The 27,516-nt window shown below is 43.5% G+C and overlaps 1 protein-coding gene across 3 annotated transcripts in view; it reads right to left on the bottom strand.

Moving 5' to 3' along the window:
* The window catches only part of MICU1 (mitochondrial calcium uptake 1), a 237,289-nt gene that overhangs the window by 172,409 nt on the left and 37,364 nt on the right, over positions 1-27,516 (bottom strand). For all 3 annotated transcript variants that reach the window (XM_065407427.1, XM_065407426.1, XM_065407428.1), the window contains exon 2: positions 18,714-18,875. In XM_065407427.1, the coding sequence (XP_065263499.1) occupies positions 18,714-18,874 (161 nt within the window). In that variant the 5' untranslated portion in view covers position 18,875. The remainder of the gene's footprint in view (positions 1-18,713; positions 18,876-27,516) is intronic.

Below are 27,516 nucleotides of genomic sequence, written 5' to 3'. Positions count from 1 at the left end.
AAAGTTTTTCCTAATATCCAACCTAAACCTCCCCAACTGCAACTTGAGACCATTACTCCTTGTTCTGTCATCAGGTACCCCTGAGAACAGTCTAGATCCATCCTCTTTGGAAACCCCCTTTCAGGTAGTTGAAAGCAGCTATCAAATCCCCCCTCATTCTCTTCTTCTGCAGACTAAACAATCCCAGTTCCCTCAGCCTCTCCTCATAAGTCATGTGTTCCAGCCCCCTAATCATTTTTGTTGCCCTCCGCTGGGCTCTTTCCAATTTTTCCACATCCTTCTTGTAGTGTGGGGCCCAAAACTGGACACAGTACTCCAGATGAGACCTCACCAATGTCGAATAGAGGGGAATGAATGATCACGTCCCTCGATCTGCTGGCAATGCCCCTACTTATACAGCCCAAAATGCCGTTAGCCTTCTTGGCAACAAGGGCACACTGTTGACTCATATCCAGCTTCTCGTCCACTGTAACCCCTAGGTCCTTTTCTGCAGAACTGCTTCCTAGCCATTCGGTCCCTAGTCTGTAACAGTGAATGGAATTCTTCCGTCCTAAGTGCAGGACTCTGCACTTGTCCTTGTTGAACCTCATCACATTTCTTTTGGCCCAATCCTCTAATTTGTCTAGGTCCCTCTGTATCCTATCCCTACCCTCCAGCATATCTACCACTCCTCCCAGTTTAGTGTCATCTGCAAACTTGCTGAGAGTGCAGTCCACGCCATCCTCCAGATCATTAATGAAGATATTGAACAAAACTGGCCCCAGGACCGACCCCTGGGGCACTCCACTTGAAACCGGCTGCCAACTAGACATGGAGCCGTTGATCACTACCCGTTGAGCCCGACGATCTAGCCAGCTTTCTATCCACCTTATAGTCCATTCATCCAGCCCATACTTCTTTAACTTGCTGGCAAGAATACTGTGGGAGACTGTATCAAAAGCTTTGCTAAAGTCAAGGAATAACACATCCACTGCTTTCCCCTCATCCACAGGGCCAGTTATCTCATCATAGAAGGCAATTAGGTTAGTCAGGCATGACTTCCCCTTGGTGAATCCATGCTGTCTGTTCCTGATCACTTTCCTCTCCTCTAAGTGCTTCAGAATTGATTCCTTGAGGACCTGCTCCATGATTTTTCCAGGGACTGAGGTGAGGCTGACTGGCCTGTAGTTCCCCGGATCCTCCTTCTTCCCTTTTTTAAAGATGGGCACTACATTAGCCTTTTTCCAGTCATACAGGACCTCCCCCGATCGCCACGAGTTTTCAAAGATAATGGCCAATGGCTCTGCAATCACATCCGCCAACTCCTTTAGCACCCTCGGATGCAGCACATCCGGCCCCATGGACTTGTGCTTGTCCAGTTTTTCTAAATAGTCCCAAACCACTTCTTTCTCCACAGAGGGCTGGTCACCTTCTCCCCATACTGTGCTGCCCAGTGCAGCAGTCTGGGAGCTGACCTTGTTCGTGAAGACAGAGGCAAAAAAATCATTGAGTGCATTAGCTTTTTCCACATCTTCTGTTACTAGGTTGCCTCCCTCATTCAGTAAGGGGTCCACACTTTCCTTGACTTTCTTCTTATTGCTAACATACCTGAAGAAACCCTTCTTGTTACTCTTAACATCTCTTGCTAGCTGCAACTCCAAGTCTTTCCTTTTGCTATTCCTTTTCTCTCTGCTTCTTATCCTCACTTTAAAAAAAGTGCATCTAACTGTGAAGACTTGGAAATACATCTTGTCTAGTCTGGTCAGGGGTTCTTTTTCTCATGATAGAGAAGCAACCCAGCATGCTGAGGCAGAGGATACCCTGCTTTCCTGGATCCTGATAGTTCCCCAAGGACTCAGAAGGGAAGGGTGAGCTAGAAAGTAAGGGACATGAGTTTAGTGTTTTTTTGTGTTTGTATGATCTGTACTTTCCTGTGCTTTACATGATTAAGCATAAAAGTGCAAAAAGGTGTTAGACCCTGTGCAAAATATATGAGTGCATGCGCTGAGTGCTTCATAGCTACTGCAAACCCCTGAGAAATACTAGACATTCTGGGCAAGGGGTACATTTAAATTACTGGGTTATATCAGGGGTCACTGCTGGTCATTGACCTGATAGCCTAGGGAGGTGGACTGCGCAACTCCATTTCTAAGAAGTGGTAGCAGACAATGAGTGCCCAGAAAACGTGCCAGAGAGGCCATCAGAGAAACCAGTGCTGCAATCTGCTGAGGTTCCGGAAGCTTAACACACTCCAGAGATTCCAAAGCACAGAGGCATGGATTCCCCGCACAGTAGTCCTAGTGGGTGGCCAGCAGGGAGCTAGGATCTGTGACAATATCTAAAAAAGTTGTACCAATTCTTCACGAGATTCATTTGCTTTCCCTACCTCTATAGTTAAACCCATCATATTGTAACTCCGGCCCCTACTCTTTATTGGTTTGTATCTTTTGACAATTCATGGTAGGAATTGTTTTTTCTAGTCTTTGTTCAGCATCCACTACCACAGGGCCCCAATCCAGATTGGGTCCTTTGAGCACTACCATATTACAAGTATTTAATTATAATACTATACAAAAAATACTTACACACAAAAAGACTGGTTTTCCATCTCATGCCAACAAAAATGAATGACCATATTAAAACCAGCACAGGAAGATTAATGTTGTTAAGCTATATTTTGTGCCAGTAGCCATCAGCATATGTAAATTGGATTCCTGCACAGACCTTACTGAAGACCAGTATGTAGTCATTACGTTCTGTATGACAACATGCATAACTTCAAATCAACCAGCAAAATAAAGTTATTGAATGTGTAACAGACTTTGTGGAGAAAGGAATAATGAGAAAATAAAATTCCTTGAAATACCCATCTGTTTTTTCCTCACTTAGTATTTCATCCATTTTTTTCTACTCTTCTGTGTTTCAAAATGTACATTTATTAAACTTTACACTTCCTATATTTTGATTTTACTCAGGTCTTTAGCTTCAGGCTACTCAGCTGCATTTGCTCCTCCAAAATAATAAATCAACATCTTGTATGCAGTATTACCGTAACTGTGTTGATCCCACGGTATTATAGAGACAAGGTAGGTGAGGGAATATCTTTTATTGGGCCAGCTCCTGAGAGTGAGCGAGACAAGCTTTCGAGCTTACAAAGAGCTCTTCTTCAGGTCCAATTAAAAAAAAAAAAAATTATTTCACCCACCTTGTCTCTCTAAATCAATATCTTGACAGTACGTGCACTCTAAAGCATGATAAGCTACTCAGCTAACTGTGAATCCAAAGCTGTTAAATTTTAAGTTACTGAACCTCACCTGAGATTTCAGCAGCTGTAAAATTGGACTAAAGTACTATCAGGCCACTACCCACTGCTCAAGACCCATTTCTACAATGACATTGTTACCCAGGGTTCTTTCAACCCAAAGTTCTTTACTGGTTTGCCAAAGTCTCCCGGTACATCATCTACACAAAGTTATCCAACCAATATCTAGCTACGCCTCTACCCTGATATAACGCGACCCGATATAACACGAATTCGGATATAACAATGTAAAGCAGTGCTCCAGGGAGGCGGGCTGCGCGCTCCGGTGGATCAAAGCAAGTTCAATATAACGCGGTTTCACCTATAACGCGGTAAGATTTTTTGGCTCCCGAGGACAGCGTTATGTCGGGGTAGAGGTGTACTAGGCAAGTTGCAGATAGTTTATATGAACAAAAACCAAAAAAGTTTGATTATATTTTATCCTTACCCCACCCTTTCATCTTCTATTATAAGCTCCTCAAGGAAAGGATTTTGCCTTTCTCCCCACGGGTAGCCAGTAACTAAGCGTGAGCATTTACCACAATGCAAATAATAAACAATGCAAGACTGTGTGTGCAAGTTACTGAATTGAAAGTGATACTTTTCACTAAGGCCAGGTCTATATTTGGAAGGCTTTACCAATATAGCTATGTTGGTGTACTATACCAGCAAATCACTCCTAGCATTAACATAGCTTATATTTGCAAAACTGTGCTTTTGCAGATATAGCTTATTCCAGCCACCCAAATGAAAAACTATTGTCAGTGTAACTGTCCCACACAAAGGGCTTTTGCTAGGAAAGCTATATCTATCACAAATCACACCCCTGACTGACATAGCCATCCCAGCAAAAGTTTGTAGTGTAGCCTCAGATTTTATTGTCTTGACAAGCTACACAAGCATTAACTTATTTTTAAAAAGAGAAACTTCAAGTATCTGTCAGAGGTGGGACATTAACTCTGAAAAGCTATTCATCATGCATCGTAGATCTTTCCTAGATTATTCAATAATGACACTAATCTCACAATGTCAAGAAATACATAAGTTGCATGATTATAATAGTACATAAAGTCATTGTAGCATTTGCTACTTGTTATTGTGCAGACTATGGACTCAATCCTGCAACGTAGCAAGAAGCCAATAGGACTACTTACACGTCTGGCAGGGCTCTTAAAGTACCTCCCACATCAGGCCTATTACCAGAAACAGGAAGGAGGTTGAGAGTAGGTTAGCAAGGTGGTAACAGATGAGACCTACAAATCACTCAAGGAACCCAGATGACCATGGACATCTTAAGTAGAACCCAACCTAGCATGACATTAAAAAAAAAATCCCAAATCCAGTTAAGTCATATAAACTTGTGATACTAGTACAAAAATTTAAAAAACAGAAAGCAAGTTAACACTTCAAATATTCAAGTTAAAATTAGCACAGTTAGCTTGACTTTAGATACTGTCTCACATGACCTTGTCATAAACTAGGGAAATGCAACCTAGATGGAGCTACTGTAAGGTGGGTGCAAAACTGGTTGGAAAACCGTTCCCAGAAAGTAGTTATCAGTGGTTCACAGTCATGCTGGAAGGGAATATCAAGTGGGGTCCCACAGGGATCAGTTCTGGGTCCGGTTCTGTTCAATAGCTTCATCAATGATTTAGATAATGGCATAGCGATACCAAGCTGGGAGGGGTTGCAAGTGCTTTGGAGGATAGGATTAAAATTCAAAATGATCTGGACAAACCGGAGAAATTGTCTGAAGTAAATAGGATGAAATTCAATAAAGACAAATGCAAAGTATTCCACTTAGGAAGGAACAATCAGTTGTACACATACAAAATGGGAAATGACTGCCAAGGAAGGAGTATTGCAGAAAGAGATCTGGGGGTCATAGTGGATCACAAGCTAAATAAGTGTCAGGAGTGTAATAGTGTTGCAAAAAAAGTGAACATCATTCTGGGATGTATTAGCAGGAGTGTTGTAAGCAAGACACAAGAAGTAATTCGTCCGCTCTACTCCGTGCTGATTAGGCCTCAGCTGGAGTATTGTATCCAGTTCTGTGCACCACATTTCAGGAAAGATGTGGACAAATTGGAGAAAGTCCAGAGAAGAGCAACAAAAATGATTAAAGGTCTAGAAAACATGATCTATGAGGGAAGATTGAAAAATTGGGTTTGTTTAGTCTGGAAAATAAAAGACAGAGGGGACATGGTAACCGTTTTCGAATACATAAAAGGTTGTTACAAGGAGGCGGGAGAAAAATTGTTCTTCTTAACCTCTGAGGATAGGACAAGAAGCAATGGGCTTAAATTGCAGCAAGGGAAGTTTAGGTCGGATATTAGGAAAAACTTCCTAACTTTGAGGGTGGTTAAGCACTTGACTAAATTGCCTAACGAGATTGTGAAATCTCCATCATTGGAGATTTTTAAGAGTAGACTAGACAAACAACTGTCAGGAATGGTCTAGATAATACTCAGTCCTGCCATTAGTGCAGGGGGCTGGACTAGATCACCTCTCGAGGTCCCTTCCAATTCTATGATTCTATTTCTTAACTATTAAATCAGGAAATTAGGAGCAAGGTTACTCAACGACCACTATGCATAAAATGTCATTATATTTTCCTTCCAAAAGAGGTTATTTAAATATTATTGAGAAATGCAAAGTGTTTTGGGGCGATACAGTTTCAAACTCAATGCTGAAAATGTTTGTCAATGGTGGGGGCAGGAGGGAACAAAAAATGCCAGCAGTATTTCAGCTCAATGCCACATAAATACCAGAAAATCTAATCACTGACTACACACTACCGTAGTTAACATCAGAGGAAGCTACAGGTGTTAGATTAGCCACCAGAGGGCACCCATATTGTTTCAAAAACATAATAACCAAAAGTAAAATGTAAAGTGACATTTAAGAACCAGGTTTAAACAGGGAATTCCCTAGCTCATACCAAGATGCGTGCATGCAAAAATTTATTCAAATACCTCAACACTGGGAGGATTTGAGAGGATAGCTATACCAGCAAAACTTTTCTAGCATAAACAAGGCCTGAGATTATGAATCTGTATGATTGGGAAGATGGTGAAGCTGTTGAAAAGGAGTGAGAGCAGGGAAAAAGGGTTTGTGAGGACAGATAATGTTCTCCAGTGTACAATTTTCAGGAAGACAATGTGAGATTGCCCAAGGAGAAGAGGTTGGAGAGGCAGAAGGGAAGAAGCAGGGCCGGCTCTGGCTTTTTTGCCGCCCAAAGCAAAAAACGCCTGGCCGGCCAGAGCAGCAAGGGAGAGGGGAGGAGGAAAACAAACCTGCCCCCGGCCGGAGCGGTGAAGGGGGGAGGGGACAAACCAGCCGGCCGGAGCAGCAAAGGGGGGCGGGGGGGAAGACAACAAACCGGCCGGAGCGGCAAAAGGGCGGGTGGGAAACAAACCTGCCCCCGGCCGGAGCAGCGAAGGGGGAGGGGGGAGAACAAACCGGCCGGAGCAGCAAAGGGGGGGGGAAACAAACCTGCCCCCGGCCGGAGCAGCGAAGGGGGAGAACAAACCGGCCGGCCGGAGCAGCAAAGGGGGGGGGAACAAACCTGCCCCCGGCCGGAGCGGCGGGCGGGGGGGACGACAAACTGGCCCGCCTGCTGGAGCGGCGAAGGAAAGAAAAAATAAAAACAAACAAAAAATACCTGCGGGGCGGTGGGTGCAGGGGGACTCCCGGCCCTGCAGACCCCAGGCAGCGGAGTGCGCACCCCGGCTAGTGTGGGGGGGGGGGGGAGAGAAGGGGGGGCGGCCAGGGCTTCCTTAAGCGGGGCACTTGCCACACAGCGTCTCCCGCTGCGCTGCCTGCTGGGAGGGCTCCGCGCCGCTCCGGTTGGCAGGCAGGGAAGGACGCGGGCTGCCCTACCGGGCTTGCTGCAGGGCGCTCCCCTCCTCCGCCCCCTACAGGGCGGCGGGAGCAGCAAACCAAAAAGAAAAAACCTGCAGGGGCGGCCAAAGCGGTGAAGCGCAAAACAAAACCAAAAAAAAAAAAAAAAAAAAAAAAAAAGATTAGATGGAATGCCGCCCTTTGAAATCTGCCGCCCCAAGCACGAGCTTGCTTGGCTGGTGCCTGGAGCCGGCCCTGGGAAGAAGTAGATTTGCAGGACATCTGAACAGAGATGATAGCTGAAGCTATGAGAACAGATAAGCTTACCTAAGGAAAGCAGAGAGAAAGCATAGGTGGAGAAGAACAGTGGATCAAGCACAGAATCCTAAAAGATACCAAGACAGTGAAAGAGGGACCAAACAATTAAACTGAAACACCCTGTACACAGGAAGACATGAGAACCAAGACAGCACAGAATAATGCCAGGGTGGAAAGTGAGAACGAGATAGAGTGATTGAGTCATAAGCAGCAGCAGACAGACTGCACAGGATCTGCTTGTAAACCCACCTTTAAAGATATTTATTATATGGCTATCGATTAATCACAGTTAATTCACGCGATTAACTCAAAAAAATTAACTGCGATTAAAAAAGTAATCGCGATTAATCGCACTGTTAAACAATAGAATACCAATTGACATTTATTAAATATTTTTGGATGTTTTTCTACATTTTCAAATATATTAATTTCTACTACAACACGGAATACAAAGTGTACAGTGCTCACTTTATTATTTTTATTACAAATATTTGCACTGTAAAAAACAAAAGAAATAGTATTTTTCAGTTCACCTCATTCAAGAACTGTAGTGCAATTTCTTTATCATGAAAGTGTAACTTAAACGTAGATTTTTTTTGTTACATAACTGCAATCAAAAACAAAACAATGTAAAACTTTAGAGCCCACAAGTCCACTCAGTTCTACTTCTTGTTCAGCCAATTGCTCAGACAAACAAGTTTGTTTACATTTACAGGAGATAATGCTGACTGCTTCTTATTTACGTCACCCGAAAACGAGAACAGGCGTTCACATGGCACATAGCCGGCGTTGCAAGGTATCTACGTGCCAGATATGCTAAACATTCGTATGCCCCTTCATGCTTCGGCCACCATTCCAGAGGACATGCTTCCATGCTGATGACACTTGTTAAAAAAATAATGCGTTAATGAAATTTGTGACTGAACTCCTTGGGGGAGAATTGTATGTCTCCTGTTCTGTTTTACCCACATTCTGCCATATATTTCATGTTATAGCAGTCTCGGATGATGACCCAGTACATGTTCATTTTAAGAACACTTTAACCGCAGATTTGACAAAATGCAAAGAAGGTATCAATGTGAGATTTCGAAGGATAGCTACAGCACTTGACCCAAGGTTTAAGAATCTGAAGTGCCTTCCAAAATCTGAGAGGGACGAGGTGAGGAGAAAGCTTTCAGATGTCTTAAAAGAGCAACCCTCTGATGCGGAAACTACAGTACCCGAACCACCAAAAAAGAAAAATCAACCCTCTGCTAGTGGCATCTGACTCACATGCTGAAAATGAACATGCGTCGGTCCGCTCTGCTTTGGATCGTTATCGAGCAGAACCCGTCATCAGCATGGATGCATGTCTTCTGGAATGGTGGTTGAAGCATGAAGGGACATATGAATCTTTAGTGCATCTGGCACGTAAATATCTTGTGATGCCAGCTACAACAGTGCCATGCGAACGCCTGTTCTCACTTTCAGGTGACATTATAAACAAGACATGGGCAGCAATATCTCCTGCAAATTGTAACCAAACTTGTTTGTCTGAGCGATTGGCTGAAGTAGGACTGTGGACTTGTAGGTTCTAAAGTTTTACATTGTTTTATTTATGAATGCAATTTTTTTTTTACACAATTCTACATTTGTAAGTTCAGCTTTCATTATAAAGAGATTGCACTACAGTACTTGTATTATGTGACTTGAAATATACTATTTCTTTTGGTTTTTACAGTGCAAAAATTTAATCAAAAATAAATATAAAGTGAGCACTGTATACTTTGTATTCTGTGTTGTAATTTAAATCAATATATTTGAAAATGTAGAAAACATCCAAAAATATTTAAATAAATGGTATTCTATTATTGTTTAATCACGCAGTTAATTTTTTTAATTGCTTGACACCCTAATTTGTTATACTATTGCTGTCAGTGTAGTGGATATGAGAGATTTAGAACTAAATACTTCAGGTATATCATGTACACTTCTCATAAAAGATTGTGACCAACACTCCTCATAGCTATCTATGCTTATTTATGAAGAGATAATTCCCCCCGCCAGCCCCAATTCACCAATCTAGTCCAGAGTTTAGGTCTATAGATCCCGCCTTCTTGTGGGCTTCCAGTTTTGTAATATCCTCTAAGTGCAACAACTGTCACAAAATAAATTTGTGATCCAATCAGATTTTCATGATTTCTAGAAGTCGGGGGGGGGGGGGGGGGGAGAGAAAGGTGTCTCTGAGGATATCTCATACTAAAACTATACATAAATATTTCATTATTTTATTCCAGAACTCATTTACCAAGGTGCATACCCAAACAATACGTAACAATTATTCTTCTTCCCTTCTCAACTCCAAGAAGTATCACTCTTTTCTATTCTTACAGGTATCTAGTAAGTCCTAAAAATGTTACCTGCTGAGCAATTTTTATCCTAAAAGTGTGCACAGATTTAATGGTACAACGTATCTTGTTTAATCCTTTATTATCAGTATGGACGGACTTCCTAAGCCATCAGAAAGAAAATATACCAAATTTAATGTAAAGCCTCTTATCAATGTACCATGCACACATTTCTTATTTCTATTTTTAGAGCTATATTATCCCAAAATAACCATATTACATGAAAAATTAGACTGAAAGGTAGTCATTTAAAAAGTGATAGCCATATGTTCCTGGCAAGCTGTGTGTTCAGGAATTTGGGATACTTCTTATTGTAACACTGGCTGCCTAGTACAGCAAGAAGGGGGAACCACCAAAGCAGCCAAAACCAAGCAGACATTTATATTTCATTCAATATCAGGTCTATTTAGTTACTTAAAAAGTAATGAAAAAATCCAAATTAAGGAACTTCAAGGAGAGAAATTAGCAAAGGAGACTATCTGGGGCAAGGTTAAGAAACCTACTGTCAGAGATCCTAGTGAGTACCCCCTCCTGGCCAGTCAATAGGACTGCTGGGAGCAGAATCAAAGCCTCTGCTGCTCTGGAACCAAGTCCTGGGAGCCTGACCAGAGTTGAGCCACTGTCCACTCCTGGGGTTGCTAGGCATATTCCTACAGCACAGACCTTCTATCTGGCACCACCTTTCTGAGAGTTGGAATCCACTGTCCAGCAATATTGCCCCTCTGGGTGCAGTGCTGACCCTTCGGACTCCCCAGCACTTAAGCATGCCCTCTCTCCGAACTCCGCTGCTAAGCATCTGGCTACAGTTTAACTCTCTCAAGGCCACAAGTTAGTTGGGAAACAGTTAACAAACACTCTCTGCATAGAGAGTAACACCTTTATGCTCTTCAATACTTAATCATATAAAGTACAGTGAGTACAGATCATACTAAACACACACCTGAAACCACGATGCCTCTCACACTTCCTTTGTGAGTCCTTGGGAAACCATGTGGGTCCAGGGAGGCAGACAGGATGTCCCTTTTATTGCAGGCTGTTGCACGCTGGCTCGTCTCTGCCCCTCATGGAGTCCCTTATCCAGATTGTGTGACCTTCTCCTCTCCTGGCCCTTGCTTCCTCTTCCTTTCCCCACTGTCTTCCTGTGGGTTTTTTTTATTTGAACCCCTCTTGGTCACCTGGCTGTCTTTGTTCTGCTCCTGGTAAGTTTCTACTGCTCCTCCCTTCCCCGCTTCCTTCAAATGAGTTAAGCTAAAATTGGTTTTCTAGAGATGCAGTTCACCCCTTATCCCAGAGGCTTATTGAGTCTTGAGCACCTTCACTGTATCTTTCTGGTGTTTATCTGCTACAGGCCCTGTCAGCAATGGTGAAGCCACATACGTACAGGCCTGTGTGTTAGTACAGTTAAGATGAGTATTAGACTTATAACAATGTAGTTAGCGTTTAGACTTAATAATATGCTTCCAAGTTGCTGCATGCGTTAATCTCAATTATAATTGATCACACAATATTTAAATTTTTGCTTTGTAACTGTAAAACATGTTTGCTCTGAAACAGCGAACCCAGTCAGGTGGGGTCATCTCCTGCCCATCACTAAGGCCTATACAAACTAAATGGGCCACTGTGGGACATCACAATACAAAGACTTTGTTAATTGCCCCTTACATTCATGATGAGGCTATGTGCAAAAGGGATCATCTCACCAAATTGAATTTTGGAAGAAGGAAATAAAAATTGCTGACAAGAAATTTTTTCATCTCTTTTGCTGTCTGGACTCTACAGGGCCAGAGCTACAAAATGGAAGCAAATATCACCAGGGTCAACCCAGGTTAGCCCTAAAAGACATTCAGAATTGACCGATTTCTACAACTCTGTCACCTTTTGGAATACTGATTAACTCATCTGTGCATATATGCTTGCCTGCTTTAACCTTGTAAAAGCTCATTTATTTTCTTAATAAATCCGTAGACAGTTTACTACAGGATTGGCTACAAGTATTATCTTTGGTGTGAGAACTAAGGTCCAAATTGACTGGGGTAAGTGGCTGGTCCTTTGGGACTAGGAGTAATCTGAATACTGTTGCGATTTTTGGTGTATAGCAACCATTATCACTAAGTCCACTTTGGACTGCCTATGACTCTGTGGAAAGATTGTTACAGTGTTTTAAGAGTTCACACTTGTTACTGGATTGGTGAAATCTAATTATAGAACATACAACCATTTGGAGGTCTCTGCCCAGCTTCTTGACAGTCTACCCTGAAGTTGGCATTCATGCTTGTGAGCCACTCCAGATAGCATGACAGGTTGAAAGGGCTCTGTTGAAGAGGAAGGAAGGGGCTGCCTGGCCCTGGAGCAGCGGGGAGTGATGCAAGGGGAAAGGACTTTGGGCCCCTGCAGCCTGCTTTGGTCAGGGGAATAGCTTTGTTTTGGACTTCCTTAGGGAGTCTTATTTTTATTCTTCCAACTGTGCCCTGAAGGAAGGGCCTACACAGTTTTTTGGATAAGGCACTAGTTCTTCCTGGGCTGGCAAAGACAGCCAGCAGCCTACATTAAAGTTGTTTGCAATCATAAAGACTAGAAATGTTTGTTTTTAAAGGCAAGTTTAAATTCGGGGGGGGGGGGGGGGGGGATAAGAGTCCCACCCTATCCACCAAGATAGTTTTCCATAGTAGAGTGAATGATTTTTTTCAAGCCCTGAATTCCATCACTTCCTCTGTACTAAGATGCCTAATGAAACGTCAATATTAATGATGTAATCCCCAATTTATGTCATATACAGAAAAATATAATATCTGCCAAACCTTCACTGTAAAAATTAGTAGGCAGCATAGATACTAGTCCAGCTTTTCACAACTCTCTCATTCTATTTTTATGATATGGCCTTTTCAAGTATTTCTTTCTCCCCATTGCCATGTGTGAATCATCTGACAAGTTATCCAATTGACTAGGAAAGTGACATTTGAAAAATATTGTGGCTACGGCTTAGATACAGAGATAAACACATTAGATTAATAATTAGTAGTTTAAGGCAATTATTTTTAACAAATGTGAGGCTGGTCTGCCCTTATGATATATTTAAGAACTATGATTTTCCTAAAGAGCCAGTAGGATTACTATAGGAAAAACCCACACAGGATTCAGAGATACAATCAACAGCCATTTCTCTTTGATTAACTCTATCTAGTTTGTGTTAATTTTATCAGTTCCTCGGGGGGGGGGAGGGGGAGGGGAAATTAAATCCTTGGCATACTTGGCAATGCATTAAAATACCTGATCTCTAATTATCTCTTTGTATAGCTTTTATTTTGTCCTTTATATTTTTGATGGGGGAAGAGGGTTGTCCAGGCCCCCAAGGTATGAGTAATCCCTTACCTACTGAGCAAAAAACATTCCAAAAGGATTTGCTTGCATTTCCCACATATTCAGTAATTCAACATAAGAAGGCAGTTGGGTGGGGGATTCTGAAATGATTGCATTCACTTCCTTATCCCAATTATAGCACAACTCTATTTCCTATACAACACATGCCTCATGTAAACATGGAATAATTCCCATAGTCAGCAAAGGCTATCTCCAAAGATGGGATGTCGCAAAGCTACTTTGAAATTCTAGAAAGCGTTGCAGGTCAGATACCCTTCTTTTCTCCACTGTTGTCCTTTCTCAATAACTGAAAACGCCACCTTCAACATCCCCAACTTTCCAAAGGGCTGATATGCATAAGATCTTCCTTCAGTCACTACCAGACCTGAATACTCCGACATGGCAGTACCACCAAGCACTGATACACCTTTAAATAGCTTTTTATTTTTCTAGGAGACTAAATAAATCTTTATGATTATGGAGGAAGCAGACTGAGCTCTAAAAAACCTTTCAGGATATTACAATTTACATGTTCTATACCGTGTGCTGTAATTTAAAAAAAAAATAGTCATCTTTTTTAAGAAAGGCATTACAGCTGACATTTTGCTGACAAGGATCACAAAGGGGAATCTCATTTAGTTCACGATGAAGTGCCACTGCCTCAACCATAGATCATTCAAGGTTAATCAGAATATTAGAAACCACACACTCTTTATTAGTGTCACATAACAAAGAAGCATGCTGCCTTTGATGGTATAATAAAAGAAAGATCCGGAACCCCCCAGGAGTCTTCAGCTTTGCAGCACAGCAAGGTTTCATATAACAATGAAAGTATATTTGCTTAACTAATTGAAGGAAAACAAGCATTGTATTAGATCATCTCTACAAAAGGCTAACTGTCTTAACAGAACAGTTTATGCAACGAAGCACTTTAAAAACAACTACTGTTCCCAGCTTGGAGGGTGTTCCCTTAAATCTTACATAATCTTGATTTGCTTCATTAATTGCTTATGTATTTATATGTATACCATTTGTGAAAAAGTAATTTTGGATATAAATGAATGCAAGTCCTAAATTGTTTCAACGCACTGTAATGTACAAACTGCAATTGCTACCGTGAAACGTTGCTTTGAGTGAAATTCTTCTATGGGAAAAATTTCCACTGAAAAATAGTCTCACTGCATGCATTATATATAGAATTATAGAAATGTAAGGCTGGAAGAGCCCTCAAAAGGTAATCTCGTCGATCCCACTGTCCAGAGCCAGGACCATCTCTGACAGGTGTTTGTCTAACCCAATGGTTGGCAACCTGTGGCCCGTGGGCCGCATGTGGCCCATCAGGGTAATCCACTGGCGGGCCGTGAGACAGTTTGTTTACATTGACCATCCGCAGGCACAGCCACCCGCAGCTCCCGGTGGCCGCAGTTCGCAGTTTCCAGCCAATGGCAACCCGTGCCGCTTCCCGCAGCTTCCATTGGCTGAGAACAGCAAACCACGGCACTGGGAGCTGTGGGTGGCCATGCCTGCAGACGGTCAATGTAAACAAACTGTCTCACGGCCCGCCAGTGGATTACCCTGATGGGTCGCATGGGGGCCGCAGGTTGCCCACCACTGGTCTAACCTGTTCTTGAAAACCTCCAATGATGGGGATTCCACAACATCCCTTGGCTACCTATTCCAGTTCTTAACTATCCATATAGTCAAAGTTTTTCCTAATAACTAATCTAAATCTCCCTTGCTGTACATTAAGCCAATTACTTCTTCTCCCACCATCAGTGGATGTGAGGAACAATTTATCACTCTCTTTAAAAGACCTTCACATATTTGAAGATCAGTTTCTTCCCCACTCCCCTCACCCCACCCCACCCCCAGGTCTTCTTTTCTCAAGATTAAACATGCCTAGTTGGTTTTTTTTTTAAGTTTCCTCAGAGGTCATGTTATCTAAACTTTTTATCCTTTGAGTTGTTCTTTGGACACTCTGCGTGTCCACATCTTTCTCAAGCTGTCGACCATACTGCTGCTACACCATCTCCATCTGTAATGTTGTTGGTTCCTTCAGCTAAACATCTTATTTATATAATAATTTATGAGTAGTTCAATTATACTTATTGTATGATATTCAGTGGTATGCACAACACAGCGTGTCATTAAATCTATTTGTGTTCAAATATATTCAACTGAACTCACTGCTTGAACTTCCCAAGCCACCAGCAAGAACCTTAACTGTGAAGTGGTTCAAGTGAAAATGATCAATAAGATTAGCACCATAGGGATTTGTCACCAAGAACTGAAAAAACGTTTTTATTACATTGTAGGGTTTCTTTCCTTTTGTTTCATTTATTTCTTTTTAAACACAAGGTTAAAATGTTTTTATTTGAAACAGTCTATTTAATATTTTGTAGCATCAGTATAAACTATTTTCTACACCAAAACAACTTGTCATTGTGATGGTAATGTGATTTCTTGGGTTAAACAGCCAAGTACATAATTACATAGAATCACAGAATCGTAGGACTGGAAGGGACCTCGAGAAGTCTCCTAGTCCAGTCCCCTACACTCAAGGCAGGAATAAGTATTATCTAGACCATCCCTGACAGGTGATTTTCTAACCTGCTCTTAACCTCCAATGATGGAGATTCCACAACCTCCCTAGGCAATTTATTCCAGTGCTTAACCACCCTGACAGTTAGGAAGTTTTTCCTAATGTCCAACCTTGCTGCAAGTTAAGCCCCTGGCTTCCTGTCCTATCCTCAAAGGTTAACTAGTACAATTTTTCTCCCCCATTGAGTTACAAGCCTACCCTATATGAATGCCATGAGCACATATCTAATTATACAGGGCATCAATAAACTCCTGTACAGAATATTTGTCTCTTACCTAACACTTTACAGTGAAAGGACTTTACCAACATTAACTTATCTGTGCTAGTTAAGAAATAGACAAGTAAGAAAAATCAAAGAAATTAGCAGCATATCTGGGATTATTAGAACTCGGGGAATCCTGGGCCCCAGACCGCACTGTTGCCCGTATGCTACCACACCACTTATGTTTGCGATTTTGTCAGCTCTCTGCGTGCTGCTGCAAGTGCCATCCTTCCGATGAGATATAAAATTTAATACCTTACAACTTGGTTATTTTTATGGCATTTTCCACAAAAGAGCAGAGATGTGAACGTCAGTGTCCTAGCCAAAACCTAATTTAGGTAATTATGTTATGTGCACCTAAAATATTCTCACTGTAGTTTTAAATGGAGAGATTATTCACTTCCCCACCCAAAAAGGAGATATATAACAGTACAGTCATCTTTGTTATTGGCACAGAATGGCTGCAACATTCCATCTCACTGCTGGCTGCAAGATTTTATAACGTCTGTAAAGCGCTCTGGGATCCTTCAAATTGAAAGGCACTATATAAACGCAGATTAATTGTAACAGGTATCATCAGAAGAGACTGTGCTGGATCATGGTGCTTTCCCCCGGGTTCTTGAGGACACCTTTCAGCAAGGAGCTTAAGTCTTACCAATTATAGGAATGGCAAAAATAATGAACAACTTTTTCTGTTTATGTTAAGTAGGCTCCCTTGGCGAGAACAGAAAATAGTATACAACAACTATGAGACATTACATCACTGCTTCTCACAGCTTGCAATAATTCCAAATAAGAGGCAAGTGTACCTACTGTGTTGGAAATAAGCTCATAATAAAATAATACCTAAATATTAGAAATGAAAATAAGATATGCTCTCAATGATGCTATCACCTTTGGACTAATCATGGTATTTGCACTGTAGTGAGCCTGAGCATACAGTGATAACAGTGGCTTCCCACAGCTTTCACATTTAATTCAACTGGAAGCTGACGGACATTTACTGCTTGCTTTGTTTAGAGCATGGAACATAACCAGAGTCAATTGAGGCTAACTTAGTGCCACCATGAGTATTTGTACACACTGATCACTATTGTGAAAATGTAATTTCATGGTGTCTTACACTGGTCACAAAGTAATTTAGTGCCTCATCTGAATCATGAATACAGAGAAGTATTTAATGCTACAGCTGCAGTTTGCACTATACATTTTCAGCTAATACTCCTCAAATGAAATCTAACATGGTGCAAGAGGGTACACAAATCTCTCAGCATTAAGCAGCAAGTGGGCTTTTTATTTATGCCTAAAGTTCATATTTTATCAAACAAGACTATATCCTACTAGGCTTCCTAAGAGGTGAAAGCACCATATACAGTACAGACCCGTTTACACGCGAATCCGCTTAACGCGCAGTAGCGCCATGCCTCCCAGTGCTACCTATTTAACATGCGAGACTTGTTAGCAAGTTCCTGTACCGCGTGTTATGTAGTGCTACAGATTTGCTCACCAACTCACTGACATAGAAATCGACAGGAAGTGCGGAGTGGAAACGTGTTGTACGTCTTTACTGCCGACGGGGGGGGGGCGGGGGGGAGGGGCATCAGGGCCGCTGACAGGGGAGGCAAAAAGGGCAGGGACATTAAAGTGCGCTTTAAGGACGGTCCTTTGCTGCGGCAGTGCTGGGCCGCCAACGGGAGGGGGAGCGGGGGAGGACGCAGCAATGTTAAAGCGCTGCCACGGCAAAGGACACTGCAGCGCTTTAAGGTCCCTGCGATGGGCGGGGGGGGCAAAGGGAGCAGCTTCCCCGGGGCCGGCGATTTAAAAGGGCCCTGGGCCCTTTAAATCACCATGGAAATTCCGGGTGGCGCGGACCAGGCGGCCTGGAAGGGCTGGCTGGGGGATGCTGACCCCTAGCCCCGCCCCTTCCGCCCGAGGCCTCGCCCTTTCCAGGGGCCAGAGCCACCTCCGCCCTGTACCGGTAAGTGTCCTGAATTACTTTCACTCCTGTGTAGTAGTAATAATGTTTTTATTAGATTACACATTTGAATTTATATTCTTGCAAAGCGCGGTTAACAGATAGGCCTGCAGTATTTGGGACACTGTGAATACGTATGTAATCCTAGATAATTATACATTTATCTATAGATATCTTAAGATATTTCAGCATGGCCCTCTTAACCCGTGGTCCATTAACACGCGGTCGTGATGGCTTGACAGCCGCACATAAACGGGTCTGTACTGTATTAGTTAGACTTTGTGCCTGAATACATAATCTGCTTCCCAGTCAGTGGGCAAGGCATGACAGCTCCACAGCCCTTCTGTAGCTAGAATAAGGGGGACAACTCTTAGAAACCTTGAAGGGGTTCTGTCCAGTAGATCCATGTAACCACAGAATCTAGTCAAGCTCCTGCTCATCTACCAAACACCCTCCAAGCCTAATTCTATTGCATGTAGGATATGGGGTCCAGATGCATGCATGGATATGGGGTCCACTCAAGAGCTGCTCCCCTCCACATAATGGAACTCAAGGCAGTGATGCTGCCTTGCATAGTCTACTGTTGCTCCTATGATCAAGGTATAATTCACTCCACATTAATTTCTCCGGAGGACCAAAGCAGCAGAAGGTTGAAGTTCTGTTCAAGAATGACTCCTGAGAGCACTTACCTCTTCCATAGGAGTCCAGCACTCGCTGTTGCTGCAGTTGTTCCTATGAAAGCTGCCATCATAAGTCTTTGCCTGCTTCTGGTGGGATGTGCCATTCCATGGTAACATCGGGAAACAGCCTCTAAGCCTGCCACAGCAGCAAGAACTCGAAGGCGAAACATCCTATCAAGTAAGGAAAACAAATTATTATTGCAAATAGAGAAGCAAGTGCTGCAGTACAAAAGCAATTCAATTTTTCATTACTTTCCTCCTTCTTCCAACTAGGTATTCTCCAAGCCAAAGAATTTCACGTGTCATCCTTATTTCAGTCCACCAATTTGCAAGACTATCACTCCAGCAAAGGAAAGATGACAGAGCTCCCTTTGGAACTTGTCAATGACACACCTGAGCCAACCAAAGGGGTCACTGCAGTGCAATATGAGACACTTCCCCCCTCCAAGGGCTCACCTACACTAGGCAACTGTCCTGCATCTGACAAGGGATGTCAGCAACAGTCCCCCTGAATCAGTGTTGAAAGTTGCCATACTATTACTCTTTAATATGTATGTTGAGGTAGCACCCAATGTCAGGATAAGAGCTCCTTCGTGATAGCCATTATACAAACCCCAGTGGAAAGAATTTCCAACAGTGTAATGGAAATGCTGATTGAGAAACTTTTGTCCTTTCTACCCTAACAGTTTTACCAGTTCATGGGGACCCTTTTTGGGAACCTTTTTCATCCACCAGTCAATTTCGTACAATAGAGAAGACAGGCCTCTAGAAGCAGGCTCCAACTAGATACACCCTTAGTTTTTAACAGAAACAAATCATACAAAACCAGCATATTACCACAAATCTTTTATGATAATTTGTTTTGACACAAACTATCCCTTTCAGAGAGCTACGGCTACATTACTTAGTGAGTGGTTCTCTAAATTGCAGATATTTCTAATTTGCACAAGCCCAGCTGACACACTTTGCATGTGTCAAACATGATTCAGCTGTCTATTCGGTTCTTCTTACAGCAGTTTTTATGCCTCTAAGTTCTCCAAAACACTTCATATATTAAGTGAAAACATTTGTTTATTTCTCTTCAAGTATCATAGTGTTACAGATGGAAACAGGGCATAGAAATAAGCACTGCAAATTAATACAATCCGTTCTGCCTAAAACACAATCTTAGAAGGCAAGCTAAAAACGAATATACATTTTACTTTATTGAAAAAGCCAGAAGGCTCTTTGTTACATTTTTAAAATGACTGGGGAGGAGAGGGTTATCTAGCCTGGAGCTCAACACTCAGACTCTGCTCTAACTAAAACATTACACAATCTGAAGTATGTCTTTTAAAATACTATGTGTACTTCACTGCCCTGCACAGAAATAGTTGTGCAGAGAAAAATGGAAAACTGAGCTGCCGATCTAAATGTTATTAAAATAGTAAAATCGATAAACTGCAAGGATTGCATCTGAGAACAAGACACCCTCTACAGGTGATAGAATCACAAAAATAGAAACATTTAAAATAAAAATGACTTTTGCACTGTGCAAACTCACAAAAAGCAAGTCTGAATTACAAAGGAGAAATGCTACAGGATAAAAGTGTTGTGTCTTTTAGTGAAGAAAAATCCTTACTGATCTAATTCACACTCCTATGAAATCTCTCCATACAGATTAATGCATTATAAAATTCAGAATATGAAAAGGCCTTTATCATATTTCCAAGGAGAAAACCTCCTGTTGAAGAAGCTCATAATTTCTTAAAGCAACTTCATTCCTTCTCCTTAGCTTTTAACATACTCCTACTACCACCTTTCACAAATGTTTACTGACCTGCTCAAGATCAAGACCAAGTGAGAGGAGCCAATAGCAGTGTATAGAAAGTAGTGCCTACAGATACAATTAGCGTTTTACAGTGCAAGCAGCAATACACTCCTATAGACCTGCACTGCAGCTTTATCATTACAAGAAGCTCACAATTTAGTAATGTTGGGACTAGTTTGCACAAACAAATCTTTATGCCTGAGAAAACACACATACACACACCCCTGTTCCAAAAGCCAGAGTTAATTTAAATGTATTTACTTTTCCCCTCAAATTACAGTAGTATATAGTTAGGGCCCTACCAATTTCATGGCCGTGAAAAACATGTCACGGATCGTGAAATAAGCCTTTCCCCATGAAATCTGATCTCTCCGAAATCAGGTGGGCTGGGGAGGGACAGGACTTGTCCTTCCCCTGCATGGCTGTTATGGCAGGAAATCAGACCCACCTCCACAGGCAGTGCAGAAATGAGAGTGGTACACCCTCACTTCTGCGCAGCAGCAGCCCCTGAGCTGGGCTCTGGGCTGCCGCCCCCCGCAGCTCTTGTTCTATCTCAGGGTGCCCTAGTCCAGGGCTTCCGCCCTCCCCCTGCGGCTCAGGCTTCTGCCCGCTGTCGCCGCCGCCGTCACCCCCACCCAGGCTCTGGGCGCTCAGGCTCCAGGCTGCTGCTCCCCCCCCACCCCTTCAGCTCCTGCCGGGGCTGGGGGTGTAGTAGTTGCAGCTCTTGACGGGGCTCAGGGACCTGGACTGAGCGTTGCCCCGACCCCACGGCTCCTGCTGGGGCTGGGAGCATCCGGGCTCAGGGACCTGGGCTGGGGGCTGCCACTTAAGTTCCCTCTAAGCTGCACGGCCATGCAGCAGCCTATTAAGCGCCACGCAGGTGCTCAGGACTGCGGCTAGGGAGAGGCACCCCTCCCCCGGCCCCAATCCAGCCCGGACCTGCCGTGGCCAGAGGAGAGGGGCCTATCCTGCGGCCCCAGCCCAGGACCTGCCGCAGCAGAGACAGAAAACTGAGGGGGGGCGGAGTCCTCTCTCCCCACCATAGCCCCGGGGCAGCCTGCACCCCCAGCTGGAGCCCTCACCCCGCCCCCCACACCCACACTCACACTCAAACCTAGGGTTATCATATTTCAGCAAGCAAAAAAGAGGACGGGAGAAGCCCCGCCCTAGCCCCGCCCCCGTCCTGCCCTAGCCCCGCCCCTTCCACTCCCTCCCACTTCCCGCCCCCCTCAGAACCCCCAACCCTCTCCCCACTCCTTGTCCCCTGACTGCCCCCTCCTGGGACCCCTGCCCCTAACTGCCCCCCAGGACTCCAACCCCTACCTAAGCCTCCCTGCTCCTTGTCCCTTGACTGCCCCTTCCTGAGACCCTCCCCCCATTCTAACTGGCCCCCTAGGACCCTACCCCCTACCTGTCCCCTGACTGCCCCAACCCTTATCCACACCCCCACCCCCAGACAGACCCCGGGGACTCCCACGCCCCATCCAACCACTCCCCAGCCCCTGACAGCCCCCCCCCCGAACTCCCAACCCATCTAAACCCCTCTGCTCCATGTCCCCTGACTGCTCCGATCCCTCTCCCACCCCTGCCCCCTGACAGCCCCCCCCAGAACTCCCAAACACCCCCCCCCCCGCTCCTTGTCCCCTGACTACTCCTCCTGGGACCCCTGCTCTTAACTGCCCTCCAGAACCCCACCCCTACCTAAGCCTCCCTGTTCCTTGTCCCCTGACTGCCCCCTCCTAAGACCCCCCCACCCTAACTGCCCCCCAGGACCCTACCCCCTACCTGTACCCTGACTGCCCAAAACCTTATCCACCCCCCCCCCCCCCAGAAAGCCCCCCCCGAACTCCCGACCCCCCCCGCTCCCTGTCTCTTGACTGCCCCCTCCAGAACCTCCCTGCCCCTTCTCCGGCCCCCTTACCCTGCCGCTCAGACCAGCGTGCCGGGGAGGAGGAGCAGGGGGAGGAGCTCCAGACTGCCGGTGCGAACGGCCGGCTGGTGATCTGCGAATGCAGGGAGGGAGGGACTGTGCTCAGCTGCAGGGGGGAGGAGGGGCTCTCTCTGGCTGTCGGAGCCCCATGTAAGTGACACCATCCGTCCGGCTGCCCTGTTAGCCGCACGCGGTCTGCATGGGGGGGGGGAATCCGGACATTTACAAATTCCCCCCGGACGCTATTTTTAACTCTAAAAGTCAGACATGTCCGGGGGAATCCGGACGAATGGTAACCCTACTCAAACCCTCTGCCCCAGCCCTGAGCCCCCCTCCCACACTCTGAACCCCTCGCCCCCCCACCACATGAATTTTGTTATGTGCACCATTATGGTGTCACACATCACCTCCATATTGGTGCACATTACAAAATTCATTCCACACATTCGTGGGAAAAATTAGAGGGAACACTAGCTGCTACCTCCTGCAGCTCCAGCCCCCACAGCTCCTGCCCAGCTCAGAGCTGCCCCCCACCCCTTCTCCGTGGCTCCTACCTGGGCTCCAGCCAGGACTCAAGGCTTCCACCCCCTGCAGCTCCTGCCAAGGGCTCAGGGAACCTGGGCTGGGGGCTGCCACTCCCCGCAGCTCCAGCCAGGACTTGAGACTTTTGACCCCTGAAGCTCCTGCCCAAGCTCCAAACTTCTGCTCCACCCCCCGCCCCGGCTCCAGCCAGGGCTCAGGGCTGCTGCCCCCCACTGCTCGTGCACAGGCTCCAGGCCACCCAGGCTCGGGGCTTCTGCCCCTCCCCCCCGCCCAGTTTCTGCCCAGGCTCGGGGTGCCTGAGTTCAGGGCTTCAGCCCCCACAGCTCCTGCCAGGGCTGGGACACCCATTTTTCAAATTGTCCGGTGGCCCAGGACACGGGCCCCATAGGCCCATACATTAATCCACCACTGGCCCTGACTAGCAGCTAGGAGCCCCCAGCTGGGGTGCTCCCACCAGCACTGGGGAGATCAGACCTACCTCCACCTCCGGGAGCTTTCTCCAGCTGCAGGAAACTCGGCAGCTGCTGCCTTCAGAGGCTCTGTCTTTACCCAATCTGTTTATTCTTTATCAGAGGTCTATGGACAACATATTTTAAGTCACTGCCCTCTTTAGTACACCTCTTAAGCAGGGCATTCTGTATGATAAGATTACTTCCAAAGGCTTCTTGTTTTGTTCAGTATAATATGTCATACACTATTTCAGTAAACACTAACAATTTATGTAACAGCTTAAAAGGTACCTAGAAGACAAATACCAGGCAGAAGTGTAGACAAAGGTTTTCAATCTGTTGACATCAAACATCAGATTTGAAGGCAACTTCATTGGGAAATCAAGTGACATTCAGCTGTTATTTCCTAATTTAGGTCAGAGTTCTGTAAAAGGTGGCTCAAGACATAGAAGGCTATTCTAATATGCCCATAACTCTGATTTTTAGGGTAATTGCCATAACATTTAGTACTTTCATTAGCCGTTGAATTTGAATAGTTATAATTTTATGCTCATTTATAAACACAAGCCAGAAAGTAAATTACTTTGGGATTAATGTTGTTTTATTTATTCCTTTTAAAAAAAAGCTTTTAAATGTTCATAATGAAAACTCTCAGGGAAATACTAATGCAACAATGGCCATCACGTATCATCCCGCAAATCTTTCACATGCACAGCATAAAATGGCCCTGCATTACGAAGGATGGCCTTCATTTCAGATTCAAAATGACTTCCATCCCACACTAATCTAAATTCTCACTCTCTCTTTTGGGAATTATTTCCATTACATATACAAACTCAGAAGTTATACAAGTGTTATTTTTTCTAAAAAAATTAGTGACACACAAGTTGAAAAGCCATCTACTATTTTTCTGTCCTCTTATTTGGGTCTCTCTCCCTCATTCCAGCTATACAAGACAGAATTGTGAAAAAACAAACAGAAGATAAGAACATTTTGTAATGATAGTGAAAAATGTGGCTAAGACTTGCATCAAGAAAGTTTGGGGTGAGAGGGAACCTTATGTTAATGCAGCATTATGCCTGCCAATCTGAAATGCCTAAATTTTGCAGAACTATTGTACTCACAGAAATGCTAACCCATCCCCCTTGCATACAGTAATCAGTTACTGATATACTGTTATATTTACACAAAAGAGCATAGTATAAAGTTTGCCTAATAGCATCAGCTAGACAGAGCTAAAGCAAAACACTTCCCACATTAACTCACTGTTTTAAATACATCTATCTTTTTTTTAAAATGCACAAGTGGGACTGAAGCTTTCCATGCTATCCATCTGAAGGGGTTGCCAACTAACTCTCACAATTTTATCACAAGCCTCATGGTATTTTCTCTCTAAACCCCAGCTGCTGGAATCAAGATTGCATGAGAATCTCAGGGTTCATTCTGTGTTCATTTAAAAATATTTTAAAAATAAGTTTCTGACCTTCATGGTTGCAGTGAAAAGCCAGAAAATCTGACTTAACATAACCTAAAGGCTCAGACCAGAAGGCAAATAAAGAACCCAAAAGGTGTTTTTAAATGACTTATAACCAATCATGACTAATAGCTTATAACCAATCATGATTTTGGATGGCCTCATTCATGCTTTTTAATGTTTGTAACTGGCAATACTGCATATGCCAATACTAATTTCTTTGTGGCATAGAAATGGTGGTGAAAGGGCAGTTTGAGCAAATCTTGTATCTGAAGAGGTGAGGTTTTTTACCCAGGAAAGCTTATGCCCAAATAAATCTGTTAGTCTTTAAGGTACCCCCGGACTCCTTGTTGTTAAACATCTGAGTCACTGAAAATAGGGACCGCCAGCCCTAACTACTGTTTCTGTCATATTATAAAACAAATCATCATAGACTATTACTATGCTGAATGAACAAAAACAACCACATTATTACCATTTAGAGGAGATAAACCAAACAGCTTTACTCTAAACCTCTGCTCAGAAGAGCCCGATAATTACAATTGCAGAGCATGTCTAATTAAAGGATTTTCCTAGGTCAAAAGATACATCTCTGATAGATAAGGGTAACTATAGCTACTTGTACTGCTTTGAGAAAGGAACGGATTCTCACTAGCAGAAAAAACAAATGAATTGACTTAGCAGAAGACTAACATAGAGCTTTATCATCTTCTCTGTTTATCTTAGCAATTGGCTGAACAAGAAGTAGGACTGAGTTGACTTGTAGGCTCTAAAAATTTACATTGTTTTGTTTTTGAGTGCACCTATAGAATTAAAAAAATCTACATTTGTAAGTTGCACTTTCACAATAGAGATTGCACTGCGGCACTTGTATGGGGTGATGGAAAAATACTATGTCTTTTGTTTACCTTCTCCACACCGGTCATGATTTTATAGACCTCTATCATATCCCCCCTTAGTCGTCTCTTTTCCAAGCTGAAAAGTCCCAGTCTTATTAATCTCTCCTCATATGGCAGCCATCCCATAACCCTAATCATTTTTGTTGCCTTTTTCTGAACCTTTTCCAATTCCAATATATCTTTTTTGAGATGGGGCGACGACATCTGCATGTGGTATTCAAGATGTGGGCATACCATGGATTTATATAGAGGCAATATGCATAATAAGAAATAAAATATCATATTGCCTCTACATAAATCCCTTTCTTAAGGATTCCCAACACTCTGTTAGTTTTTTTGACTGTCACTGCACATTGAGTGGATGTTTTCAGAGAACTATCCACAATGAATCCAAGATCTCTTTCTTGAGTGGTAACAGCTAATTTAGACCCTACCATTTTATATGTATAGTTGGGATTGTGTTTTCCAATGTGCATTACTTTGCATTTATCAACATTGAATTTCATCTGTCATTTTGTTGCCCAGTAACCCAGTTTTGAGAGATCCTTTTGTAGATCTCTGCACTCTGCCTGGGACTTAACTATCTTGAGTAGTTCTGTACCATCTGCAAGCAATTTGCAAGTACATGGAGGATAACGGGGTTATAAGGAATAATCAGCATAACAAATCATTCTATACCAACTTAATTTCCTTCTTTGATAGGATTACTGACCTAATGGATGGAGGGGAAGCAGTAGACACAATATACCTTGATTTTAGTATTTTTTTTTTTTTTTTACAGAGTTCTGCATGCCATTTTCATAAGCAAACTAGGGAAATGTGGTCCAAATGTACAACTACAAAATGGGAAATAACTGGCTAAGTAGTAGTACTGCTGAAAAGGATTTGGGGGTTATAGTGGACCACAAACTGCATATGAGTTGCCAATGTGATGCAGCTGCAAAAAAAAAGGCCAATATGATTCTGGGGTGTATTAACAGGAATGTTTAATGTAAGACACGGGAGGTAATTGCCCCACTCTACTTAGCAATGGGGAGGCCCCAGCTGGAGTACTGTGTCTAATTCTGGGCACCACAATTTAGGAAGGATGTGGACAAATTGGAAAGAGTCCAGAGAAGAGCAACAAAAATGATAAAAGATTTAGAAAAGCTGACCTGTGATGCAAGGGTAAAAAAACTGTGCATGTTTAGTCTTGATAAAAGAAGACTGAGGAGCGACCTGATAACAGTCTTCCAAATATGTTAAGGGCTGCTATAAAGAGAACAGTGATTAATTGTTCTCTATATCCACTGAAGGTAGGACAAGAAGTAATGGGCTTAATCTGCAGCAAGGTAGATTTAGGTTACTTATTAGGAAAAACTTTCTAACTATAAGGATAATTAAGCCATGGAATAGGCTTCCAAGGGAGGTCTTGGAGTCTCCATCACTGGAAGCTTTTAAAAACAAATTGGACAAACACCTGCCAGAGATGGTCTAGGTTTACTTGGTCCTGCCACAGCTGAGGGGGCTGGACTTGACTTCTCGAGGTCCCTTCCAGCCCTACATTTCTATGATTTTATGAAAAACCAAAGATGTGTCTACTGATGCACAAGTGGAAAATGAAAGACTCCCCTTTGTGCCTCTGCGGTGAACATCCAAACCATTGAACACATCAAAATGCAGTGCCCCAACTACGGATTCAAAAGTGAATTGGATGATATTCACAAT

The sequence above is a fragment of the Emys orbicularis genome, chromosome 7 (genome assembly GCF_028017835.1).
Source record: "Emys orbicularis isolate rEmyOrb1 chromosome 7, rEmyOrb1.hap1, whole genome shotgun sequence".
Taxonomy (NCBI): domain Eukaryota; kingdom Metazoa; phylum Chordata; order Testudines; family Emydidae; genus Emys; species Emys orbicularis.
The sequence above is the reverse complement of the archived record's forward strand: the minus strand, read 5'-3'. Positions and strand labels throughout refer to the sequence as shown.